The 23431-nt window shown below is 41.8% G+C and overlaps 3 protein-coding genes across 4 annotated transcripts; all 3 read left to right on the forward strand.

The window, feature by feature from the left end:
- Positions 1-588: 588 nt before the first annotated feature.
- Positions 589-1153, forward strand: LOC104427896 (scarecrow-like protein 9). The gene is made up of 2 exons (XM_010040907.1): positions 589-762; positions 863-1153. Exons 1-2 carry the CDS (start codon positions 589-591, stop codon positions 1151-1153), a joined length of 465 nt encoding a protein of 154 aa, XP_010039209.1.
- Positions 1154-3035: 1882 nt separating this feature from the next.
- Positions 3036-5932, forward strand: LOC104426461 (scarecrow-like protein 9). Of its 2 annotated transcripts, none has more exons than XM_018865697.2 (2): positions 3036-3160; positions 3495-5932. In XM_018865697.2, the coding sequence occupies exon 2, from the start codon at positions 3597-3599 to the stop codon at positions 5703-5705; it is 2109 nt and encodes a 702-aa protein (XP_018721242.1). In that variant the 5' UTR covers positions 3036-3160; positions 3495-3596; the 3' UTR covers positions 5706-5932. The 2 variants fall into 2 exon arrangements, with proteins under 2 accessions (XP_018721242.1, XP_039157530.1); XM_039301596.1 differs by having other exon boundaries at positions 3817-5932.
- Positions 5933-10537: 4605 nt separating this feature from the next.
- Positions 10538-13472, forward strand: LOC104426463 (scarecrow-like protein 9). Its single transcript, XM_010039525.3, has one exon. It carries the CDS (start codon positions 11246-11248, stop codon positions 13238-13240), a length of 1995 nt encoding a protein of 664 aa, XP_010037827.1. The 5' UTR covers positions 10538-11245; the 3' UTR covers positions 13241-13472.
- The last annotated feature ends 9959 nt before the right edge of the window (positions 13473-23431 follow it).

A 23431-nucleotide genomic window follows, 5' to 3' on the forward strand; every position in this document is an offset into this window, starting at 1 on the left:
AAAAAAAATTGGCGTAGTCACGACCCGGACACCTCACCAAGCCGACTCAACTCCATTTTGAAATGCCGGTAAATGATCGAGGCCTTTAATCATCTACTTGAAGCAATCGCCCTAATTATGGCTCGAAATTCGGATTTCTTGGATATTTGTGTGGCAAAGCCTGATTTTTGAGTCTTTGAGCTGCATATTTTTGTAGAAATGGTACTTTGGGATGTTGTGAAGTTATAACATAACTTGATTTGAGTTTGTTCGGAACAGAATTTTAAAGTTGGGGACACATTCTAGAACGGTAGCAAACAGTAGCTTTGAGGCTTTTTTTTTAGGTACTGTTTTGGGGCGGCTGAGTTAGGGTTGTTGTTGTACATTAAGAGAGCTTTCTAATGACTGTAAGATGGCTTGAAACGGAGTTTTGTAGAGCAAGTTATGGTGCGACAAAGTTGGCGCATGAGCTGTGCCTAGTGGAAAACAATGGGTTTCTGCTAAATGCGAACTTTCGTGGTGCATAGATGTCATTATATCGACAAATAGGCCTAGTATAGGCGAGCCGTTATGAGAATATCCTTTTTACTCAGCCTTTTCGATGAGACCATGGCGGAAGAAAGTTCACCAGACATTGTCCTCAACCTGATAAGAAGAGCCCAGCCGTATCTCTTCATCCACGGTGTTATCAACGGGAAGCACAATGCCCCATTCTTCGTCACTCGGTTTCAGGATGCTTTGCATCACTTCTCTTCTCTATTCGACATGCTTGACACTATAATTGTAACATATGGCGGTTCGTCCGCGTCAGGGCAGGTGGCCTAAATGGATAATATTACACAGTGGGGCCCGGGATGTTGCAATAATACCCTGCGAAAACCAGGAGAGGATGCTGATCGAGAAGGTAATGTTGGGGAGGGAGGCGTTGAATACGATAGCCAGTGAGGGATGGGAGAGAGTGGAGAGACCGGAGTCGTACAAGCAGTGGCAATTACGCAACATGAGGGCCGGGTTTGTGCAGGTGCCCTTAAGCAGGAGGCTAGCGCAGTTCGTATTTAATAAGATAGCTTCGCGCTACCACAAAGATTTCAACGTAGACAAAGTCGGCAAGTGGCTGTTGCTAGGATGGAAGGGACGGTTTCTATACGCCTTTTCTACTTGGAAACCGGCATAGCGAGATCGATATGTGCGCATGGTTGAAGGAGCAAAAATGAGGTCGTCACTAACAGCGGCTGTCAAAAATCAGAAGATGACCGGGCATGTCGGAATCCCCTCATGATTCTCCTCAAAATGTTTACACCTGGGTTTTTACCCAGGTATGAGCTTTGCCAATGTTCTGATTGGCTTGATTGCATTGATTAAATGGTTGAATTGATGAAACCGACACCCATGGGTACTGGCCATAGGCGACCAGAAGAGGCAGCGACCAAATGGAGCCCTGGTGGTTTTAGGCCAATGTCCAAGCCAGCCTTAATCCTTGTAATAGTTTATCTTAGATTAATTCCAATTAGCCTAGTTTAGACGTTGATAGCCTCATTAGCATATGCTTTGTTAAATAAAAACAATTAGACTTAGCCTCACATTCAATTAAACTATTAGAATTGTCTAGCTTAGATTTCACCTTCTTCTTTTTTTCGGTCCGAGATTTCACCTTATTCAATTGATTAGAATTAAGCTTGCCTAAGTTCAAGTAGCAAGATTATGAGGGTTCATGTCTCGAGGCTCAATATTAGAGCTTTGTATAACTCTTTACCCAACAAGTAGTGGGTTGTTTTCAGTTCTAGCACCTAGGTAGATGTATTTCAATTACTTGGGTGTTTACTTATTACACCATCATTTCAATATATTGATTGCCAATTTCCTTTTCTAGAATAGGATAATATTATATTAGAATTTTAATGAACTTCGTTCATAAACATCTGAATAGTCACCTTGAGACTAATGGGATTATAAATGGTAATCAAGAGTAATTTGTCACTTAGATTACACACTGTTAAGTTAGGTACCTAAAAGGTTCTAATAGAAAAATTAGCATAAGCAAGGCCCCATCCCTCTTTAGTTGAGTAAAAATTGAGACCCCTACATCTCGATTGGGTTCTAACCGACCCCCAAAGATGGCTAGTAGCAACTCCTAAAAATATTTAAGAGGCTAAGAACTTTAAAATGAAATATCTTGTCATGTGAGGTATAGGCTTGGAAGAGCACGCGCTCTTAATTTTGATATATCGTTTTGCGGTGTTATCATTTGGTGGGCCATTTAAGACCGTCACTTGTATGTATCATTCTAACCATCTTTCGAGCAAATACCTCTAAACCTATTCGCCAAGAGTGGCCTCTCAAGGGGTAGGTCGCAAGAGTCCCCACTCTCATAGCTTGTACATATTTCGACCTCAAAAACCTTCAACTGGCCTAAAGAATTGTGGAGTTGCTTGATTTTTCATTTGGTATATTGTGCTCTTACCTTGATTGAGCATGCCCGCAATAGGTAATGGGAATTTCGTTAGAAGGTTTTGCTATTTTTGAGAGATTTACTATAGATGTAGATAGCAAGAGTTAATAAAAGTTACAAAGGCATCCTAAATATTGCGCCTTATGTTATGGTCCTGTGATTCTGGATCAACTTTTTTAGACATAACATAGTGTCTTGAGTTCATTTTGGCAGGTCCATTCACATGGAGAGAACGAGAAATAAACGACAGATTTTGAAGCGGTCCTCTCCTCCCACCTGGTGCAAAATCAGCCTTTACCTTGCTCCTGTTTTCCAGTTCTGCAGCCAATGAAAGAGCATATGGAGTGAAATATTTTCTCGGGAGATTGACCGGGTGGGGGAACTTTTTATTTTGACTTTGGTAGCCGCAATGAGAATGCCCTATCCATTATAATATTAGTAATCGCTGCAGACCAGACTTCGAAAAGAAAACAATGACTTTGTTCATGTGCTTTTCTTTCCAAAGTATATACGTACGAATCAACACACATAATATTTTAGTGCGACAGATTCCATTACATTAATAAATTTTCCACGCTTGACAGGGTGGTCAGCATGTGAAGAAAGTTTATGGTCTTTAAATAATTTTCGGTGGGTAGTGGCAGTAATTGCTGCTGTTCTTCAGGCGCACGAAGACTGGGCTTGGCTTCTGCTGCCTCATATTTCTCTCTTCAGAACCGGGATATTCTTCAGGTATGCTTTCGATCTTCCTGTCAAAACTAGATGCAAACAAAATTATTAGCAGAGATTAGGTGGATTGAAGTCATCTACTATCATAGAGGACATGTGAATTTGAGAATTTTCTGTGGATGCGGTAGAAGGGGATCTGCAGATTATGATTAGTTTGGTTACTTGATCTACTGTCACTGACAACAACGATCGGCATAAAGAAACGTCGCCTTTTCAAACATTACTGGAAATACCAGAACTTCTGTGGATTGATTCTTTTATGATTTGGGTTGGCAATCGGAGTCTGAGGTTACAATAGGATACGTCAGCTAGCCGAGAATTTTTTTTCTTTTTCCAGATGGGAGCAATGAAACCACGAACTTTGGGTTGAGATAACCAGTCTATTGCAGCGAAGCTGGTATTTTCTTGCTCTATTACCGTCAGAGTGAGTGAGAACACAATGATGGATCCACTGATGGGAGCCTTGTATCCTTCTAATGGGTTCCAATCGGACGATCAGTCAATATCTGCTGTTGTAGATCGTTGTTTAGTTTCTAGACCAACTTTTCAAAGCGCACCCAACAGATGCGGAGAGATGCATCATGTGGTTAATGTTGCCCCATTTTCAAATGATTGTCGTGATACACTGGATACTGAAGAGACCGAATTCTCCAATGCAGTCTTCGAATACATAAGTCGCATACTCATGGAAGAAGACATAGAAGAGAAGACATGCATGCTTCAAGATTCTTCGGATCTATTGTCAGCTGAAAAATCCTTTTATGAGGTCCTCGGCAAAAAGTACCCGCCTTCACCTGAACCAAGTCGCACGAATTGCATCACCTACAATGACAAACACTCGAATGATAGTCTCTTAGACAGCACTAGATATACTAGCACTATCGGCTGTAGGAAAACCGGATACTATGCCAATATTGGTCGGGTTCAAAATCCAAGCAATTATGTTACGAGTTTTGAAAAAGACATTAGTCCAGCGGCATTTCAACCTAATCGAGGAGGTAATGCACAGAGGCTTGACTTGTGGGGTGAGTGCCAATTCGTTCGGCAGTTTAGGATGGGGATCGAGGAATCCAGCAAGTTTCTTCCTAATCAAGCACCTACCAAACTTCTACCTCTGAAACCGAATAGAAAGATTGACAAAAGGGACCGCCTTGGTGCATCGAAGAGAAAAGAGAGTCTCCATAGGGAGGAAGGAAATACGGGAGAGAGAAGTAGCAAGCAGGCTTTTGTTCATGAAGAATCCGTACTTCGCTCGGATGCTTTCGACATCGTTCTACTTACTGGCCAAGGAGAGGGCCTGGCACGTCTTATGAATCTCCGTGCATCGTTGAAGAACGGAGTGAACAAAATTGAACACAAGATCCAAGAGCTCAAAGCGGGCAGAGGTCGCGGCAAGGAGAAAAGAGGGAAAGTGGAGGTAGTCGATGTGAGGACGCTCCTCATCCAATGTGCACAAGCCATAGCATCAAATGATCATAGAAGCGCGAATGCTCTGCTGAATGAGATCAGGAAACACGCCTCACCTTTTGGCAATGGGACCCAGAGACTCGCTCACTACTTCGCTAATGGTCTTGAGGCGCGGTTGGCCGGCACAGGCAGCCAGATATATAGAGGCCTCATCAATAGGAAAACAACAGCAGCTGATATGCTGAATGCATACCAACTGTACCTTGCAGCTTGTCCATTCCAAAGATATTCTAACGCGGTCTCGATCTTTTCGATATTAGATACGGTAGCAGATAAGATGAAGATTCACGTCATTGATTTCGGCATTCTTTATGGATTCCGATGGCCCTCTCTGATTCAGCACCTTTCCCAGAGACCTTGTCCCCCGAAGCTCCGGATCACCGGTATAGACTTGCCTCAACCGGGATTCAGGCCCGCAGAAAGAGTCAAGGAAACGGGTCAGCGCTTGGCAAATTACGCTGAAAGTTTCAACGTGCCGTTTGAGTACAACGCCATTGCAAAGAGGTGGGAGTTGATTGAACTAGAGGAACTCAAGATCGATAGGGACGAATTGACTATAGTCAACTGCATGTTCAGGTTTGAGAACTTGTTCGACGAGACCATCGCGGAAGAAAGTTCACGAGACATTGTCCTCAACCTGATAAGAAGAGCCCAGCCGGATCTCTTCATCCACGGTGTTATCAACGGGACCCACAATGCCCCGTTCTTCGTCACTCGGTTTCGGGAGGCTTTGCATCACTTCTCTTCTCTATTCGACATGCTTGACACTATAGTACCCCGCGAAAACCAGGAGAGGATGCTGATCGAGAAGGATATGTTGGGGAGGGAGGCGTTGAATACGATAGCCTGTGAGGGATGGGAGAGAGTGGAGAGACCGGAGTCGTACAAGCAGTGGCAATTACGCAACATGAGGGCCGGGTTTGTGCAGGTGCCCTTAGGCAGGAGGGTAGCGCAGTTCGTGATCAACAATATCGCTTCACGCTACCACAAAGATTTCGTCGTAGATGAAGTCGGCAAGTGGCTGTTGATAGGATGGAAGGGACGGTTTCTATACGCCTTTTCTACTTGGAAACTGGCATAGCGAGATTGATATGTGCACATCGTTGAAGGAGCAAAAATGAGGTCGTCGCTAACAGCAGCTGTAAATCAGAAGATGACCCGGGATGTCGGAATCCCCTCATGATTCTCCTCAACATGTTTATACCTGGGCTTTACCAGATGAGTGAACGGTTTTTATTGAACCCTTTGTTTAACACATTGTGTCGCTTCTGTCTAATTTATGTGCCCTTTTGAGTGGCGATTCATTCACGTCTCATTTTTTCGGCACAGAAGAAGCATTGTTTTGATCGTGTAATACCATATGATTGTTACTAAAAGATAATCGAATCCACCACCTGAACAGTTTCCCGATATATCAGCTGTTCACATAGGTACATATCCATGTGTAGGGTAAACATAGCTGAAATTCCAAATATCTCATACTCTATATACATTTTTGACAAAGACACCTAAAACCGCTATTCCAAAGTAGATGTTCAGGCTCAAAAAGGAAATTGCTTTCACAAACCCGCCGGCCACATGTAGGGCCGCATTTTGTGACTCAGATTTAATAGGCCAAATTCATAGTGGATCACTCTTTCTTTTTTTTTTTTTTTTGGGGGGCGCCGGGGTTGGGGTTTAAAATAAGCTAAATTGGGTCGAGAACAAATTAAACTCTAAAAAATAGGTCATAAATGATTTGGTTTTTGTCGAAATAAACCAATATTTTAACTCTGTTTTTCTAGACCCCATGTCAGTCGGCCACTACGAATACACGCTACCTAACCCAAATAACTTGCAGCTTGCTTCCAGTTCCATATCTAGACGGTCAAATCCAAGTTCTCGTCGCTCACGCTGTGGCACAGCAGACCTTTTGCTCGCAATCCGTGCTCATCTGTTTCCGGCGTCGCTGGCTTCACGCCCCTGCTCTTGGCGAGTAATGTTGTTTTTGTTCTATCTTTTCCTTTTATACTAGCGTTCTGGTTTCCGTCATATTTCTTCTGACTCTGCTTCTTTATGATCTCTTCTGTGTTTCAACCGCTCCTTTACAGTTGGGCCAACCCACGACCTTTTGTGGCCTCGAGGTTTGGGCACTGAGTCCTAAATTCTTCTAGACCCCATGTGGGTTGATACCATGAGTATATCTGGACAAGCTCTGAACAGAGAGCACCATGTGGTCATGTAATGTTGTGCGTTCTGTTTGATCTCTTCAACCGCTCCTTTCGTTCGTGGATTATTCATTGTCTGTCATCTTCGCATCATCTCTGATTAACCCAAAACGGGGTCCAGTGTTTTTGAGTATCAGTTTGTTTGATCGCAATCTCGTCTTCTGAAAAATCGTAATCATTCTTTGCTGCAATTGCACAGAAGTGTCAATGCGTATGGTTTCCGTTAATTTTTTGGAATCCATGCTTTGGGTTTGAACTTGTTTGAGGGCTTGCTTCATTACAGGAATGGGTGTTAATTATAAAGTTTCTAGTCTCTGTCTCTTGCTGATTTTGTCCGTCCTCTTGATTCATGTGAATTGTCTTATGTTGTCCTGTAGTTGTGACGATGTTCTGATTGTCGCGTTGGCGTTTGGTTCCTCTGTTTGGCCCTGGTCAACCTTTAGATTAGGAAAAAATATATATATACTCATCAATATATTTTTTTTCAATATAACCTTATTAAATTATTACTCGAGTTTGAGTGTTTACAAAAACGCAATTCTCTAGGCTCTTGAAGCTGCACAAAAGAGAAAATAAAATAGAATATACGTGCAGCAAAGTTTCCAAATTTTATTGAGCCGTGGTGGGGCCCAAATGGGCACACGTTAAAAAAAGGAAGTTACAAAGAAGCAGCGTCCCACTCGGTTTCGTAGAACCAAAAGGGGAAGGCGGGGTCCAGGGTCAAACTTTTGACCTTGGGCACACCCGCATATAAAACAGAATTCTTTTGCAGGTCTTTTTTTCTTCAGTTTTGGTTGCAGCCTGAAACCCTGCGTAAAGACGCCGCCGAACCTACGTACGTGTTGAGAAAAGTCACGTATTGAAACGCGGTTTACTCTAAGTGCCATGAGTGTTCTCTGTTTGTGAGAGACGTTCATAGGCGCTAGGTGCTTGATAGCGGGTCTTCGTATTTCTCGTGCAGCAAAGCTTATTCGTGATTTACATTTAAGAAATATTGGTATATTTGGTATAATTGAGGTTAGAAAACACCGAGAGTGTTTGAGTAACTTGAGTGTATAATCTCCTTGTATCGCTTGATTTATAGTGAAATTCGCTATTACTCGTCCCGTAAACGTAAGTCTTTACGATTAAACCACGTAAATCTATTGTCCGATTTATTTTCTTCATCTATTTATATTATTGTTCGATCGCTAGCCGTATCGCAACAAAAACAAGTGATTTGGTCCATTGGTCCGTCTGGTCCCGGTTCCAAGACCGGCCAATCCGGTCCACGATCCCAAAAACTGGAACCGGAACCGTTCCTCCTGGTCTGGTTCCCAATTCTTGGGTGAAACCCGACACCCCTAGTACAAATTAACTCATTGTCTCAAACCTCTTTTCCAGTTTTGCAGTCGATGAAGAGCACATGGAGTCAAATCTTTTCACGGGAGATTGACCAGGCAAGGTACCTCCCTTACCTCGACATCGATTCCTGTTTATAAATATTAGCGATCGCTGCAGGCCGGACTATGAAACGAAAACAATGACTTTGTCCATGTGTTTTCCAGTCTTAAGTACATGCATAAGAACCAACACACGTAATATTTTAGTGTGATAGATTCCATGTGTTTTCCGATCTAAGTACATGCATAGGAACCAACACACATAATATTTTGTTTCTTTTTCTTTCTCTTACTTTCTTTCTCTCTCTCTCTCACACCCCGATTCACAAGAAGAAGGGCATGACACGGCCGTCCTTTTTTACAAAGGACGCAGCCTCAACGTAACCAAAATTTCAACCCTATATCAACATATATACATCCACATATATATATATATATATATATTTGACGAAAAGGGGCAATTGGTTACAATATCAGAGTATATCTATAATCCACAAACATCAAAACATAAACCTTCTACAAAGACTAACTTATAAACTTATGAACTATGCATAAGCCATACCCAAAATTTCCACCAAAAAAAGTCCTCCCCGAACGAACGCTCACGCCTATTCGTGACTCGCTAAAGAACCTGAAAAACAAGTAGATGAGAGGAGTGAGCTACCACGGCTCAGTGAGTAACACATTTCTTCTAAGCGGATCGAGAAATCACTATGCACATTTAAAACATAACTCAAATACATAATCATAACTCAAATACCAAAATATCAATGGTCCAGTCCATTAGTCAATCTCATAAAACATGCATCAATGGTCTATTCCATTGATTAATCTCATCAACTCATATCGATGGTCCACTCCACCGACCAAACTCAAAATCATACGTCAATGGTTCACTCCATTGACCAATTCATGCTCAAATGTCTAGCCATGGTCACGTGTAACGCCCGTGACAAAACGACCAAGATTCCCCCCTTGGCAAGGTCTCCACATATTATTAGCCGGTGGCTCGGCGGATATCCAGAATAGTATGCGCATACCCACACACCCTCGGGGTCCACGGTGACATTGAGCACCAACCATCAATAACAATATCCAGTAATCCAACATCAAAAGAGAATCATACCACAACTCAAATTTGATATATAAATATCAAGCATTCTCCAAAACATTTCAAGATTCTTTCACAAAGATTTTCACAGATCATTTTTCAAACAACCATTCAAATCAACGTCGGAATATAACTCCCTTCGAATAACAAAAATGTTAGTAATAGCTCGATCCTGTTTAATGCAACAAAATATGCTTTTTATCAACTCATGGAATATATAATCCACCACGTTTCTCAAAACATGAGTTTAAAATACAAAGAAGAAATAGTGTCACTCACCTGGGAAAAGCCAAAAAATCAAATACGACGCTCACACGAACCAACGCATTCGGATTCCTAACAATTAACGGGAAAAAAATATCAAAAAGCCGAGTAAAAATGATATTCTTATAACGACTCGCCTATACTAGGCCTATGAGTCGATAAACGACACCCACGCGCCCCAAAAGCTCACAATTTACCACAAACCCATCATTTTCAGCTAGGCGCGGCCCATGGCCCACTTTGTCACGCCATAACTTCCTCCACAAAATTCCGTTTCAAGCCGTCTTATAGTCGTTAGAAAGCTCTCTTAACGTACAACAACAACCCCAACTCAGCCGCCCCAAAACAGCACCGGAAATAACAAAAAAAGAGACTCGAAGCCACTGTTCGCTACAGTATCAGATTGCGCCTCCAACTTCAAAATTCCGTTCCGAACAAACCGCAAGCTCAAATCACGATCCGAAAGATGCTATAGCTTCACAACGTCCCAAAGTACCATTTCTAAAAAAATTCACAGCTTAACGACTCAAAACTTGGGCTTCGCCACACAAATTCCCAAGAATTCCGAATTTCGAGCCCTAATTGCGACAATCGCTTCAAGCAAGTGATTAAAGGCTTCAATTTCTTACCGGCCTTGCAAAACACACTTGAGTCGGCTTGATGAGGCGTCCGGGTCACGAGCGCGCCAAAATTTTTCCTCTTTTCCTTTTTTTTTTTTTTTTTTTTTTTTTTTTTTTCTCTCCTCCCCTGTTTCGCGTCTTCCCCTGTTTCTGCTCGCTGCTCTTCTTTCTCTCCCTCTTTCTCTCTTTTTAAACTCAGCCGAAGCTTCTCCCACTTTCCTTCAGCCGCCCTTTTTTGACTTTTCAAACTCTTTCTTTTCCTTTCGTTTCTTGTTTTAAAACCTATATATTACACTCTCTCTCTTCTTTTTCCTCTCTCCCGAAAGCTCTCTGTCTCTGTGTCTCTGCTGAAGCTTCCACCTTTTTTCCTCTTCTATTACCTTTCACTTGTCAACCACTTATTTTACACATGAAGACTGGGCTTGGCTTCTGCTGCCTCATCTCTCTCTCTCTCTAGAACCAGGATATCCTTCAGGTACACTTTCGATCTTCCTGTGAAAACTCGATGCAAAGAAAACTATTAGCAGGGTTAGGTGGATTGAAGTCGTCGACTCTCATAGAGGACAGGTGAGTTTCGGAATTTTATATGAATTCAGTGAGAGGTTATCTGCAAATTATGGTTGGTTTGGTGACTTGATCTACTTGTCACTAGCAAGAATGATCGGCATCAAGAAACTGTCACCTTTTTGAAATGTTGCTGGAAGATATCAGATCTTGTGCAGATTGATACTTTTATGGTTTGCGTTGGCAATCTGAGTCCGAGGTTACAATAGGATAAGTCAGCTAGCCGAAAATATTTTCTTTTAGTTGGGAGCAATGAAACCACAAACTTTGTGCCAAGATAAGCAATCTGTTGCAGTGAAGCTGGTATTTTCATGCTCTGATAGCATCAGAGTGAGAACGCAACGATGGATCCACTGATGGGAGCCTTGTATCCTTCGAACGGTTCTGCTCAGACAATCAGTCAACATCTGCCGTTGTAGATAATTGTTTAGTTTCTAGACCGACTTTTGAAAGCGCACGACAGATGTGGAGAGATGGATCATTTGGTTGATGTTGCGCCATTTTCAAATGATAGTCGTGATGTACCGTGCACCGAAGAGACTGGATTTTCTGATGCAGTCTTTGATTACATAAGTCGCATACTCATGGAAGAAGATATAGAAGAGAAGACATGCATGCTTCAGGATTCTTTGGATCTATTGTCAGCTGAAAAATCCTTTTATGAGGTCCTTGGCAAAAAGTACCCGCCTTCACCTGAGCCAAATCGCACCAATTGCATCACCTTCAATGACAAACACACAAATGACAGTCTCTTAGACAGCACTAGATATACTAGCACTATCGGCAGTAGGAAAAACGGATACTACGCCAACATTGGTTGGGTTCAAAATCAAAGCAATTATGGTACAATGAGTTTTGAAAAAGATATTAGTCCGGTGGCGTTTCAACCTAACCGACAGGGTAATGCACAGAGGCTTGACTTGTGTGGTGAGAGCCAATTAATTCGGCAGTTTAGGATGGGGGTCGAGGAATCCAGCAAGTTTCTTCCTAATCAAGCAAGTACCGAACTTCTACATCAGGAACCAAACGGAAAGATTGACAAAGCAGACTGCTTCGGTGCATTAAAGAGAAAAGAGAGTCTCCATAGGGAGGAAGGAAACATGGAAGAGAGAAGTAGCAAGCAGGCTTTTGTTTATGAAGAATCCGTACTTCGCTCAGATGCTTTCGATGTCGTTCTACTTAGTGGCCAAGGGGAGGGCCTGGCGCGTCTTATGAATCTCTGTGCATCGTTGAAGCACAGAGTGAATGAAATCGCACACGAGATTGAAGAGCCCAAAGGTGGCAGAGGTCGCGTCAAGAAGAAGAAAGGGAAAGTGGAGGTAGTCGATGTGAGGACGCTCCTCATCCAATGTGCACAAGCCGTGGCATCAAATGATCATAAGAGCGCAAATGCTCTGCTGAATGAGATCAGGAAACACGCCTCGCCTTTTGGCAATGGGACCCAGAGACTCGCTCACTACTTCGCTAATAGTCTTGAGGGGCGGTTGGCCGGCACAGGGAGCCAGATATGGAGAGGCATCGCCAATAGGAAAACAACAGCAGCTGATATGCTGAATGCGCACCACCTGTACCTTGCAGCTTGTCCATTCCATAGATATTCTATTGCCATGTCGAACATGACGGTATTAGATAGAGTGGCGGATAAGATGAGGATTCACATCATCGATTTCGGCATTCATTATGGATTCCAATGGCCCTCTCTGATTCAAAGCCTTTCCCAGAGACCTTGTCTAACGAAGCTCCGGATCACCGGTATAGAGTTGCCTCAACCCGGATTCAGGCCCGCAGAAAGAGTCAAGGAAACGGGTCAGCGCTTGGCAAATTACGCTGAAAGTTTCAACGTCCCGTTTGAGTACAACGCCATTGCGAAGAGGTGGGAGTTGATTGAACTAGAGGAACTCAAGATCGATAGGGATGAAGTGACTATAATCAACTGCATGTTCAGGTTCAAGAACTTGTTCGATGAGACCATCACGGAAGAAAGTTCACGAGACATAGAATGTTCACGAGACATTGTCCTCAACCTGATAAGAAGAGCCCAGCCGGATCTCTTCATCCACGGTGTTATCAACGCGAACCACAATGCCCCATTCTTCGTCACTCGGTTTCGGGAGGCTTCGCATCACTTCTCTTCTCTATTCGACATGCTTGACACTATAATACCCCGAGAAAACCAGGAGAGGATGCTGATCGAGAAGGAAATGTTGGGGAGGCAAGCGTTGAATACGATAGCCTGTGAGGGATGGGAGAGAGTGGAGAGACCGGAGTCGTACAAGCAGTGGCAATTACGCAACATGAGGGCCGGGTTTGTGCAGGTGCCCTTGAGCAGGAGGCTAGCGCAGTTCGTATTTAACGAGATGGCTTCGCACTACCACAAAGATTTCGTCGTAGACGAAGTTGGCAAGTGGTTGTTGCTAGGATGGAAGGGACGGTTTCTATTCGCCTTTTCTACTTGGAAACCGGCATAGCGAGATCGATATGTGCGCATCGTTGAAGGAGCAAAAAAGAAGCCGTCGCTAACAGCGGCTGTCAAAAATCAGAAGATGACCGGGGGTGTCGGAATCCCCTCATGATTCTCCTCAGCATGTTTATGCCTGGGCCTTTACCAGATGAGTGAATGATTTTTATTTGAAAATCCCCTTGTTTAACACGTCGTGTCATTACCAATCTAATCCCAGTGCCCTTTTGAGTGGCGATTCATCCTCGACTCATATTTCCGGTATGGAAGTAGCATTGTTTTGATCGTGTAATACCATATGACTGTTACTAAAGAATACTTGAATCCAGTACCTGAATAGTTTCCAGGCATAACAGCTGTTCACATAGTTACATATCCATGTCGAGGATAAACATAGCTGAAATTCCAAAGATCTCATATATCAAATGCATGTTTGACAAATACATCTAAAACTACTATTTCAAAATGGACAGGTTGGGCTCAAAAAGGAAATTGCTTTCACAAACCCATTGGCCACATCCAGGGCCGCATTTCGTGACTTACATTTAATGGGCCAAATTTGTAATGAATAACTCTTCTTCTTCTTTTTTTGTAAAATAAGTAAAATCGGGTTGAGAAAAAAATTGAACTCGAAAGAAAAGGTCATAAGTGATTTTTTTTTGGTCAAAATAAACCAATATTTTAACTATGTTTTTCTAAAGCCCACGTCAGTCGCCCGCTACGAATACGCACGACGTAACCCAAATAAATTGCAGCTTGCTTCCAGTTCCGTATCTGGACAGTCAAATCCAAGTTCTCGTCGCTCACGCTGTCGCACAGCAGACCTTTTGCTCACAATTGGTGCTCATCTGTTTCCGGCGTCACTGGCTTTGCGCTCCTGCGACGAGTAATGTTGTTTTTGAGCGTTCCGATTTCTGTCATAGTCTACATGCTCCTCAGTCGCTCCTTCACAGTTGTGGCCTCGAGGGGGGCACGAGTCCTGATTTAATTAGGTTGGTAACATAAGTATATCAGCACAAGCTATGAACAGTGAGCACCATGTGTCATGTATGTGCTTCTGTGATCTCTTCGTTCGTTCATGGATTATTCACCGCCGTATTCACATCATCTCTGATTAACCCAAAACGGGGTCAAGTGTGTTTGAGAATCAGTTTGGCTGATAGCAATCTCGTCTTCTGCTAAATCCTAACCACTCTTTGCTGCAATTACGGGAAGTGTCGATGCATATGGTTTCTGTTAATTTTATGGAATTCTGGTTTGGGTTTGAACTTGTTTTGGGCTTGCTTCATTACAGGAATGGGTGTTAATTATAAAGTTTCTTGTCTCTGTCTCTTGCTTATTATGTCCGTCTTGATTCATGTGAATTGTGCAATGTTTTCCTATAGTTGTGATGATGTTCTGGTTGTCGCGTTGGAGTTTGGTTCCTCTGTTTGACCCTAATCAACCTTTAGATTGGGAAATTACAAAAAGGCCTCAAGCCTCCCTCCAGGAACGTGCTCCATTTTCATGGAAGCCATTTGGGTCTTGTGGTCGAGATTGGACTCCTCACCCATCTCCTCACGGTGGGTAAACTTTAACATTGTCCCTTCATGAGCAGTACTAAGGATGCTAAGAACTTGAGCTTAAAACTGTTGAAGATCGTCGCAACCTACCTCTCGGGGGATGAACAGGTTTAGGGGTATTGCCTAAAAGATGAACCAGACCCATCCTTAGGCGTAGACTCTCCCAGGCCCATACCTCACGTGACATTGAGATATTTTATACCTCACGTGACATTGAGGTATTTTTAAGAATTTTGCAAAAATCAGTCGCCACTAACCTATTAGGATCGGCTAAAAACTCTTTCGGTACCTAATTTTGTTCATTTAAAAAAAAATTGTCAAGCAATTTGGATTAATTTTAGGCATATCTGCTAACACGTGAAATGATCATTGCGAGTGCACAATAATTAAAATAACAGTTAGCAACCAATGAAAGCGTTTAAATAAATTGCGTGGAAGAGCAAATGTTTTTTTTTTTTTTTTTTTTTTGGTAAAACATGGAAGAGCAAATATTTAACATTAAGGAAAAAGTTAATATTAATCTTAACTAGACTAAATGGATCAAAATAGCAAAAGCGTGCAAACAAGGGCAATTATCTTTGAGAACAAATGAAACCTAAGGTAGAAACCTAAAAGTTTACTCAATTTCTTAGCACAACTTTAGTGTTAAGAAACTTTCATTTTTTTGAGAAAATAGCTCACAAAGTTTTTTTGTAAGATTTTTGAAAAGAAATTTTGAATTTCCTGACATTTTTCAATTTTTTTAATTTTCTAATTTCTCTTTTTTTTTTAATAATATATTATTTTTTCGATTTTTTTTTTTTTTTTTTTTTAAATTTATTATTTTTTTTTTTAATTTTTTTTTTTTTTTCATTTCCTGTTTTGTCCTATTCACTGCACTCCCCCACCCCCTTTTTCAGTGACTCCTATTCCCGAAGCCACTTTCTCTCTTTTTCTCTCTTTTTTTTATTATTTCTTTTATTTTCTTTTCCTTTTATTTTTCTTTTGCCTTATGGTCTTCTGCTTCTTCGTGCTTTCTCTGCACGCCCGACGCTCCTTCTTCCCGAAGACCCCTTCACCGCACCAACACCTTCGACCGAGAATTGCCGCCGCCGGCCCCCTTCGTCTCTCCCGAGCGCCTCCTTCACACCTCCGTCCGCCCTCACTCCTTGCGAGAGTCGCGATCCGCCACCGTCCATCACCGGAACGGAGGACACAAAACACACCACGTACGCGTAAGCGACCGTGACGAAGGAAAGAAGCGAGGAACAGCGACAGTAACGTATAAAAACCAACAGAATATGAACGAAGGGATCTACGATTTCAGGGAGACGAACGTGACTTGCATGGGTATCACAAAGACATTTCATCGAACAACACCGACCGGGCCGGAGGCAAACGATAACTCGACGGGACCTCAAAACGCGACTGAGATAAACATAGACAAACAAGCAGGGTCCAGAGGCAACGACGCGCAGCACCGCCGAGGTCGGGACTCGAGCGGACGGAAGAACTGCGAGCCCCCGATCCGGCGAGCTCAAGAACAGAGTAACATGGAGCGCGCCAGTGCGCTTGGGTGACGGGCCCTACTCGGCTCGACGACGGCGGCGGCCAGCAGGGCGAATTCGAGACGGATCGAACCGTGGCCGGCCGCCCTGGCGTCGTCGAGACGAGATCCTCGGGTCAAAGGGGTGCTGAACTCAGGAAACAAAAAAAGAAAAAAGAAAAAGACTTACCGGAAATATGGACTTCGGGAAGCCGGGTCTCGAGCGCGGCCAAGCTTCCCTCTTGCTTTCCACTCTCGATTTCTCTCTGCCTTCCCCCAATCTCCCCCTTTTTTTTCAGCCCTTTTCCTCTCACACGTCCCTCTCCTTCTCCCCTTTCCTTCTCTCTCTGCTGCCTTTTTCTTTCCCTCTGCCCTATGCTCTGCTGCTCTCTGTTTTTCTCTTCTTCTTTCTCCCCTTTTTTTTTCTCTCTGACGTTGCTGTTTTTTCCTTTCCTTTTGCTGCAGGCTCCACACGCGAAGACCTTGACCCTATATCCAATCATGTTTATATTGGACATGTACCCGACTCACTATATTTTTCCGGTCCGATTTCAGGGTCAACCATATTTATATTGAAACCTATTTTGCATAAAAATTTCTGTATAGCAACCTCACACCATGTTTTGCATAAAAACCGCGAGGACTAGCAATTAAAAATACTGTCAAGCGAAATGCTAATGACTTTCATTCTTATCCAAAGGTTCTTAGGTTTCATCATGCACGCTTTCAAACCAGCAGAACAATCGATCTCAAAGAAAATAGAACTTTTCTAATCTTAAAACCGAAATACAAAGTGAATCCTAACCGAAAATCCACCGACGATTTACACAAACGGCTTCAATATTCCATTGCCAAGGAGTGGACCTAGGGACCTCAACCTTGTCCTTGATGCGCTTGATCTTCTTCTCCTTCTTCGGCCTCGCGTTCCACTTCTATTGATATGTTTTTGTCTTGATCCATTAACTGAAAATTGAAAACAAATTATATAACATTAGGATTCTACAAAAAAAGATTAGTTTTCATAGTAAATCAAATCTCTTGGGCTCAACAACAACCTAAACATTCCCCAGCCAACGCTATGCAAAACAAAAGACGTGGCTCCGAGCAACTACAAAGATTTCATTCGACCTTGCATCAACTAGCATTTATGCTCAAACTAGAAAAAAAAAATGATAAATTCGTACCCTTTGTGACCACGCTGGATGCTTTTAACAACCTCCTTCGCGCCTCTTTTCAAGCATTTGTCTTCAGCAGCTGCCAATCAAGAAGAACCACAAGGACATGCCAATAGTCAGCCCAAAGAAATTTCAATCGAACCACAAACATGCAGCACACCCATTTAAGCCCACCCCGCCCCCTCGTGCTTGCCATTCGCAGTGAATATCTAACTCATCAACAAAGAGAACTGGCATTTCGATGCACCCAATTCCAACTAAAGTTTTATCGAATAGGTTTCATAAAGAGCCGAGACCATCAGTCACTATATATCCGATGAATAACGTACCCAAAACTCATCATCAACTCGCCAACCAACAGAAAGAAGAAAGGGAGCAAGAACGCAAGTTAACACGAGACAATGAATAAGGGTTTGATGGGGCATTACCTCTGCGGACGAGCTTGAGGGCGCACTTGCCGAGCTTCTTGCCAGCAAGGGGCTTAGTGATGGGGGCGAGCTAGCAATGGCACGACGAGGAAGTAGATGAACGCATATGAGGAAGCAACGCAACGGGGAGCTGGATCTGGAGATGGCGCAATGGGGAGCTGGCGATGGCGTGATGAGGAAGCAAATGAACACAAATGAGGAAGCAGCGCGATGGGGAGCTGGATCTCGCGATGGCACAATGAGGAGCTGGCGATGGCACAACAAGGAAGCAGATGAATGCAGGTGAGGAAGCAGCACGATGGGGAGCCAAGCTGGATCTGGCGATGGCACAACGAAGGAAAACACTGTGAAGAAGTCTGCAAAGTCTGCGAGAGGTAAAGATAGAAACAGGGGAACAAATTAAGGTTTTGGACTTTTGGGTTAGCTTAAAAACCGGTTACCGAACCGGTCCGGTAGATCCAATTCCCGAACCGGTCCATTCGATCCGGTTCCCGAGTGGGTAATCCCTCGGAACCGGTTTCCGGACCGATTCAAACCGGTTCTAAATTTTGGGAATCAATTTCAACCGAAATCGGTTCCCAACCCTATTTTTTGGGTGGGCCGGTTTGGGAACCGGGTTTACTAGTCCGGTTGCACACCCCTACTGAAGAAACCAGGAAGAAGACAAGTCGGGATGTGAGCTAGGCCAAAGGGAGATGGCTTGGGCCACGCATGGGAAAGAGAGGCAAGCGGTGAGCCGAGCCAAGGCCGAATCTGGCCCAACCCGACCCCTAAGCGCTATTTTGTTTCTCTCTTTTTTGTTGTTTTATTTTTATTATTTTTTAGGTTTTTGTTTAAAAATAGGTGTCAACAAAGATATTAGGCAACGTACGGGGAAAAAGACGGGTTTCAGACAAAGGGCAAATGAAAGAGTTTAAGTACGATAGTACTACAAGAATTCCATAAGATAGTTTTAGAAAATAAGCTAACGTACATGTTTGGTCGAAACCTCTACAAGAGTTGAAATACTAAAATTTACTGAAACGGGGATAGTCCTGAGATGTTACTTTTGGCTATATGTATATGTACATGTAGCCTGAGCTAAGACGGAGGAAATACCAATGAGCAATAAGGCAAACGATGGTATTGGACAAGTAACTTTGCTTGAGGAAGTCTAGTTGATTGATAGTTCTTGGAATGGACTATTACCTTAAGGTGTACCAATCCTCAATGACTGTATTCTCTAATAAATGTGAGCAATTCCGAATTCCGTATAGGTTCCACCTAAAACTTAGAACTTACTAATTGAATCAGTTTCCTCATTTTGTGGAACTTGCAATCTACTCTACATGTATCCTAAATCTCGAAACCTATCAAATCACAAATTCTAGGTAGTCCTATCAAAATGAGTTTTAAACTCATATATGATCCATTTAGGTCATTTGATTTTGAAGAGCTTTCTTTAAATGGGTTAAAAAGGTTAAAGCCTTCTTCAAATGAGCCTAAATGGGTTGAGTTTAAAACTCATTTTCAACCCACTAAGGTCACACCCACACACTCTCTCTCCCCCTTTTCAGCTTTATAAAAATATTTTTAAAATATCGAAATAATTTTTTTTTTTTTTTATTTCCTTTTTTTTTCTTTCTTCTTACCGCTTCCATCTTTTTAGGTCGATGGCTAGCCACAATCACGACAACAACCGACCATGCAAGGGACGAGTTTGCTAGAGGCCAGCGAAGCTCGAGCTTGCTAAGGTTTGGCCCTAGCAAGGCCAAGACCCTACCAACATCTAGCAAGGATCTAGCTTGTTGATCTAGTGAGACTCAAGCTCACCAGCCCCAAGCAAGCTCGAGCTTGGCCAAGACCTTGCCGACGTCTGATGAGGGCCAAGCCTCACCAATTTGGCAAGACTCAAGCTCGTCGATTTGGCGAGATTAAGACCTCGCCAATGTCTGGCGAGGCTCCACCTCGCTAAAGGCCAGCGAGCTCAAGCCTCACTAGCCATCGCCGTGGCTAGTGACCAACCAAAGAAGAAGGAAAAAGAAGGAAAAAGAAGGAAAAAAAATAAAAAGTAATTAAAATTCTATTTTTTTTTAAAATAGAAATAATTGAAAATTTGATTTTTATAAAATATAAAATACAAATTATTAAAAGGAATGCACGGAAGAAAATTAGATTAGATTTTTCATACTAAATGGTGGGAAATCAAATCAAATTTCAAATTTCTAGCAAATACCATAAAATATTGTTATTTTCCTAGAAACCGACTTCCTAAAAAACATTTTTCAATAAAAAATGGATCCTCGACTTTTAAAAAAAATTATAAAAATTGTCCAATAGATTTGTATTGAATGAAAGTATTTTAACAATGCCATTTTTTTTAAATCATCTTGGATGTATTTTAGCAATATAAATTTTTTTAAATATAAGAATAAGTTTTCCTAAATTGGGTTAAATATGTAAGTGTTTTAGCAATATAAATCGGGTTAGGTATGAATTGGGTCTAGTATAGAAAAAAAAAATTACATTAAACATAAATAGGTCATAAACGAGTTATTAAGTCAATTTAGGTCGGACCATTTATAACCCAACCCAGCCCACCCATTTAACAAGTCTAATTCCAATATATACGTAGGTTCCATCTATATCATTAATCAAATCATTACAGTGAATCATCCTCTTTAATAACCACCACTTACTATTAATCCACTAATCGTGACTTATATTTAGACATACAAAGAATATGAAACATTAACAAAATAAAAATCTCAATTATAAATTGAAAGTTTAAACTAATGGTTCTAGATTATTTACTCATCATCAAATGCCATGAAATACGGCAGAATCGCGTAAAAACATAAACCAAGAAAAACACAAATACTTATTCTAGGGTTCAAATTCCAAGTTCCACTTACCTTGAACTTGGAACCTACTAGTCAAAATAAGTTCTCCAATTTTTGTAACCTGAAATGGGACATGTTCCTACTAGTCCAATTCTTTGGTTTCAAATTTTATCTCGGAACCATACTCATCCATATTCTCTAGAAAAAGGTACTAGATATAAAAATGAGTTTTAAGATTTGTTGGAAGCTAGGAAGTTTTTTATTTTACGAGTCTCGAATATCAATACTGTTTTAATGCAATACGTACTCCACCCCTAAATGTTTTGAGAACACATTGTTGCATGTTAAAAGAGTTCTTATAAGCAAATGTTATTTTCGTGTCAATGGTTAGCTTATCGATCTTTCTCTTATCAATAACTCTTTATAAGTATTTCAATGGATAGGGTTTTTACTTTTTTATTTTTTTTTTATTTTTTTCTTGTTGAAATTTATTTTTTCAATTTGATGTGAAATTTTTTTATCCATGTAGCATATATACGTGAAGAGCCTAAAGTAGGTTAAATATATGGGTATAGGTTTTCTCAAATTGGATTAAATATTAATGTTTTTTGATAATATGAGTTCGGTCGAGTAGAAATCATAACATTTATATTGCATGGAAAATTGGCCCGACCTTATTGGGGGCAAACAAATACAACTTAAAGGGGGTGAGTAGGTTGTTATGGAATTCTTAACCATCTCTTGTGGAAAATAGTTGAAACTAAGTAAACATTACGTCAAGATGATGTTTTAAAGCTTGTATGCATTTTGTGTGCTTGTGGAAGTAATAAGAGAGAAAAATAGTAGCGCACAAAAATGTATGGTGATTTGGCTTTATCCCCAAGCCTACATCCACTCTCAAACTAATAGTCACAAGTTTGGCTGGATACACTAATGATCTCCTTATAAAGTTACAATTGACAAGCACTGATACTTTTACACAATTGATTACACTATTAGATTCCAGGTGCTACTTTTACTCTGGTACACTTAATCTTAAGCACAATTACTCAAATAACAAGAATACAACACTCACAAAAATAGTCGAAAGAGAGCGTTTAGCTAGAGAGATGACGTATAGCAGATTTTCGGTCTTTTGTATTGCACGTGTCTCTCCTTTGGCTTCAGGGATCTTTTCTTTTATGCTCATCTTCAATATATTCGTTGGAGGTAAATTAAAGAAGAAAAAATTCGTTGAAGTTACCGCCGATACTACTATCCAAAGATAGAGCTATCCATACAGTCCTTTTCTTGAACATTCGTAAACTTCCTTAAAATAGCTTTTGTTGTTGTCCCTTCGCTAAATCTTCTGACAAACATGTCAAGTAGTCTAGTTTATTGGTTACTATTGTAACGACCCGGGTCCCACTGTATAATATTGTCTGCTTTGGACACTAAGTGCTCACGGCTTTAAAACGCGTTATGCAGGGGCAGAGGGCCATCCCGCAGGCCTTCCCTCTCCCAATCCATAATATTGTCCACTTTGGAGGCATGTACGCAGCAACCTCCTCCCTCACGGCTTTGTTTTCAGCGTAACGGAAGTGTACGTGAAACGCGTTATACAGATTAAAGGGACCTAAGCCTTTATAAACTAGCCCAGGACTCCCCCCCCCCTAAGCGATATGGGATGGGAGACATGTCCTTGGCCTCACCCGTGTACTGCCAAGGCGATCTCAACCCATTCCTCCATACTGCCCCGGGTCTGGGTCGTCACATTCTCCCCCCTTAAGGCACAGCATCCTCATTGTGGCCCCCACATGCGATTATGAGTCAGCTCTGATACCATTTGTAACGACCCGGGTCCCACTGTATAATATTGTCCGCTTTAGACACTAAGTTCTCACCGCTTTAAAACGTGTTATATAGGGGCAGAGGGCCATCCCGCAAGCCTTCCCTCTCCCAAGCCATAATATTGTCTGCTTTGGAGGCATGCACGCATCAACCTCCTCCCTCACGGCTTTGTTTTCAGCGCAACGGAAGCATATGTAAAACGTGTTATACAAATTAAAGTAACCCAAGCCTTTATAAACTAGCCCAGGATTCCCCCCTAAGCGATGTGGGATGGTAGACATGTCATTGGCCTCACTTGCGTACTACCAAGGCTATCTTAACCCATCCCTCCGTACTACCCCGAATCTAGGTCGTCACAACTATTATCACCTAGATTCTATTGATGCACCTATCCACTTCCATGATGGGAACCCAAATGAGCATTGTTGCCATAGTGCTAGCTACCTAATGTGTACAACCTTGAATACAAACATCGACATTAGCTTATCTTTAGGTCAGTTGGTAATGTTTATAGAAATATCATATCGAGACATTTCGTAATCTTTCATTACCTAGATCACACCATGATCATCACATAATATTTGATACTTGTCATGAAGATCCGCATTTACCATAGTAAATATTATATTCATAATAGTTAGGAAATCATCAAAATCATTTGGAAATGGTTCTCCAACAAACCCAACCACACATTTAACAACCCTAATCGCATCTAATGGAGGATTTCACAGCATGTAAATATTAAATTACGATTTTATCAATAAGATTTCATCGGGCCTGATGTGGGGTTGCCATCCTCCATCATTATTTTTGTTGATGACAACATTTTGAGTTCTTGATTTGCCCATCATTGTGCATC

Source organism: Eucalyptus grandis, chromosome 9, assembly GCF_016545825.1.
Source record: "Eucalyptus grandis isolate ANBG69807.140 chromosome 9, ASM1654582v1, whole genome shotgun sequence".
NCBI classification, from domain to species: domain Eukaryota; kingdom Viridiplantae; phylum Streptophyta; class Magnoliopsida; order Myrtales; family Myrtaceae; genus Eucalyptus; species Eucalyptus grandis.

What these genes read in the sequence shown, in the direction of transcription:
- LOC104427896 (XM_010040907.1), top strand. Translation starts at nt 589, where the DNA reads ATGGCGGAAGAAAGTTCACCAGACATTGTCCTCAACCTGATAAGAAGA. An exon ending in ACATGCTTGACACTATAATT is followed by an intron (nt 763 to 862) that starts GTAACATATGGC and finishes TGCGAAAACCAG; the next exon opens with GAGAGGATGCTGATCGAGAA.
- LOC104426461 (XM_018865697.2), top strand. Translation starts at nt 3,597, where the DNA reads ATGATGGATCCACTGATGGGAGCCTTGTATCCTTCTAATGGGTTCCAA.
- LOC104426463 (XM_010039525.3), top strand. Translation starts at nt 11,246, where the DNA reads ATGGATCATTTGGTTGATGTTGCGCCATTTTCAAATGATAGTCGTGAT.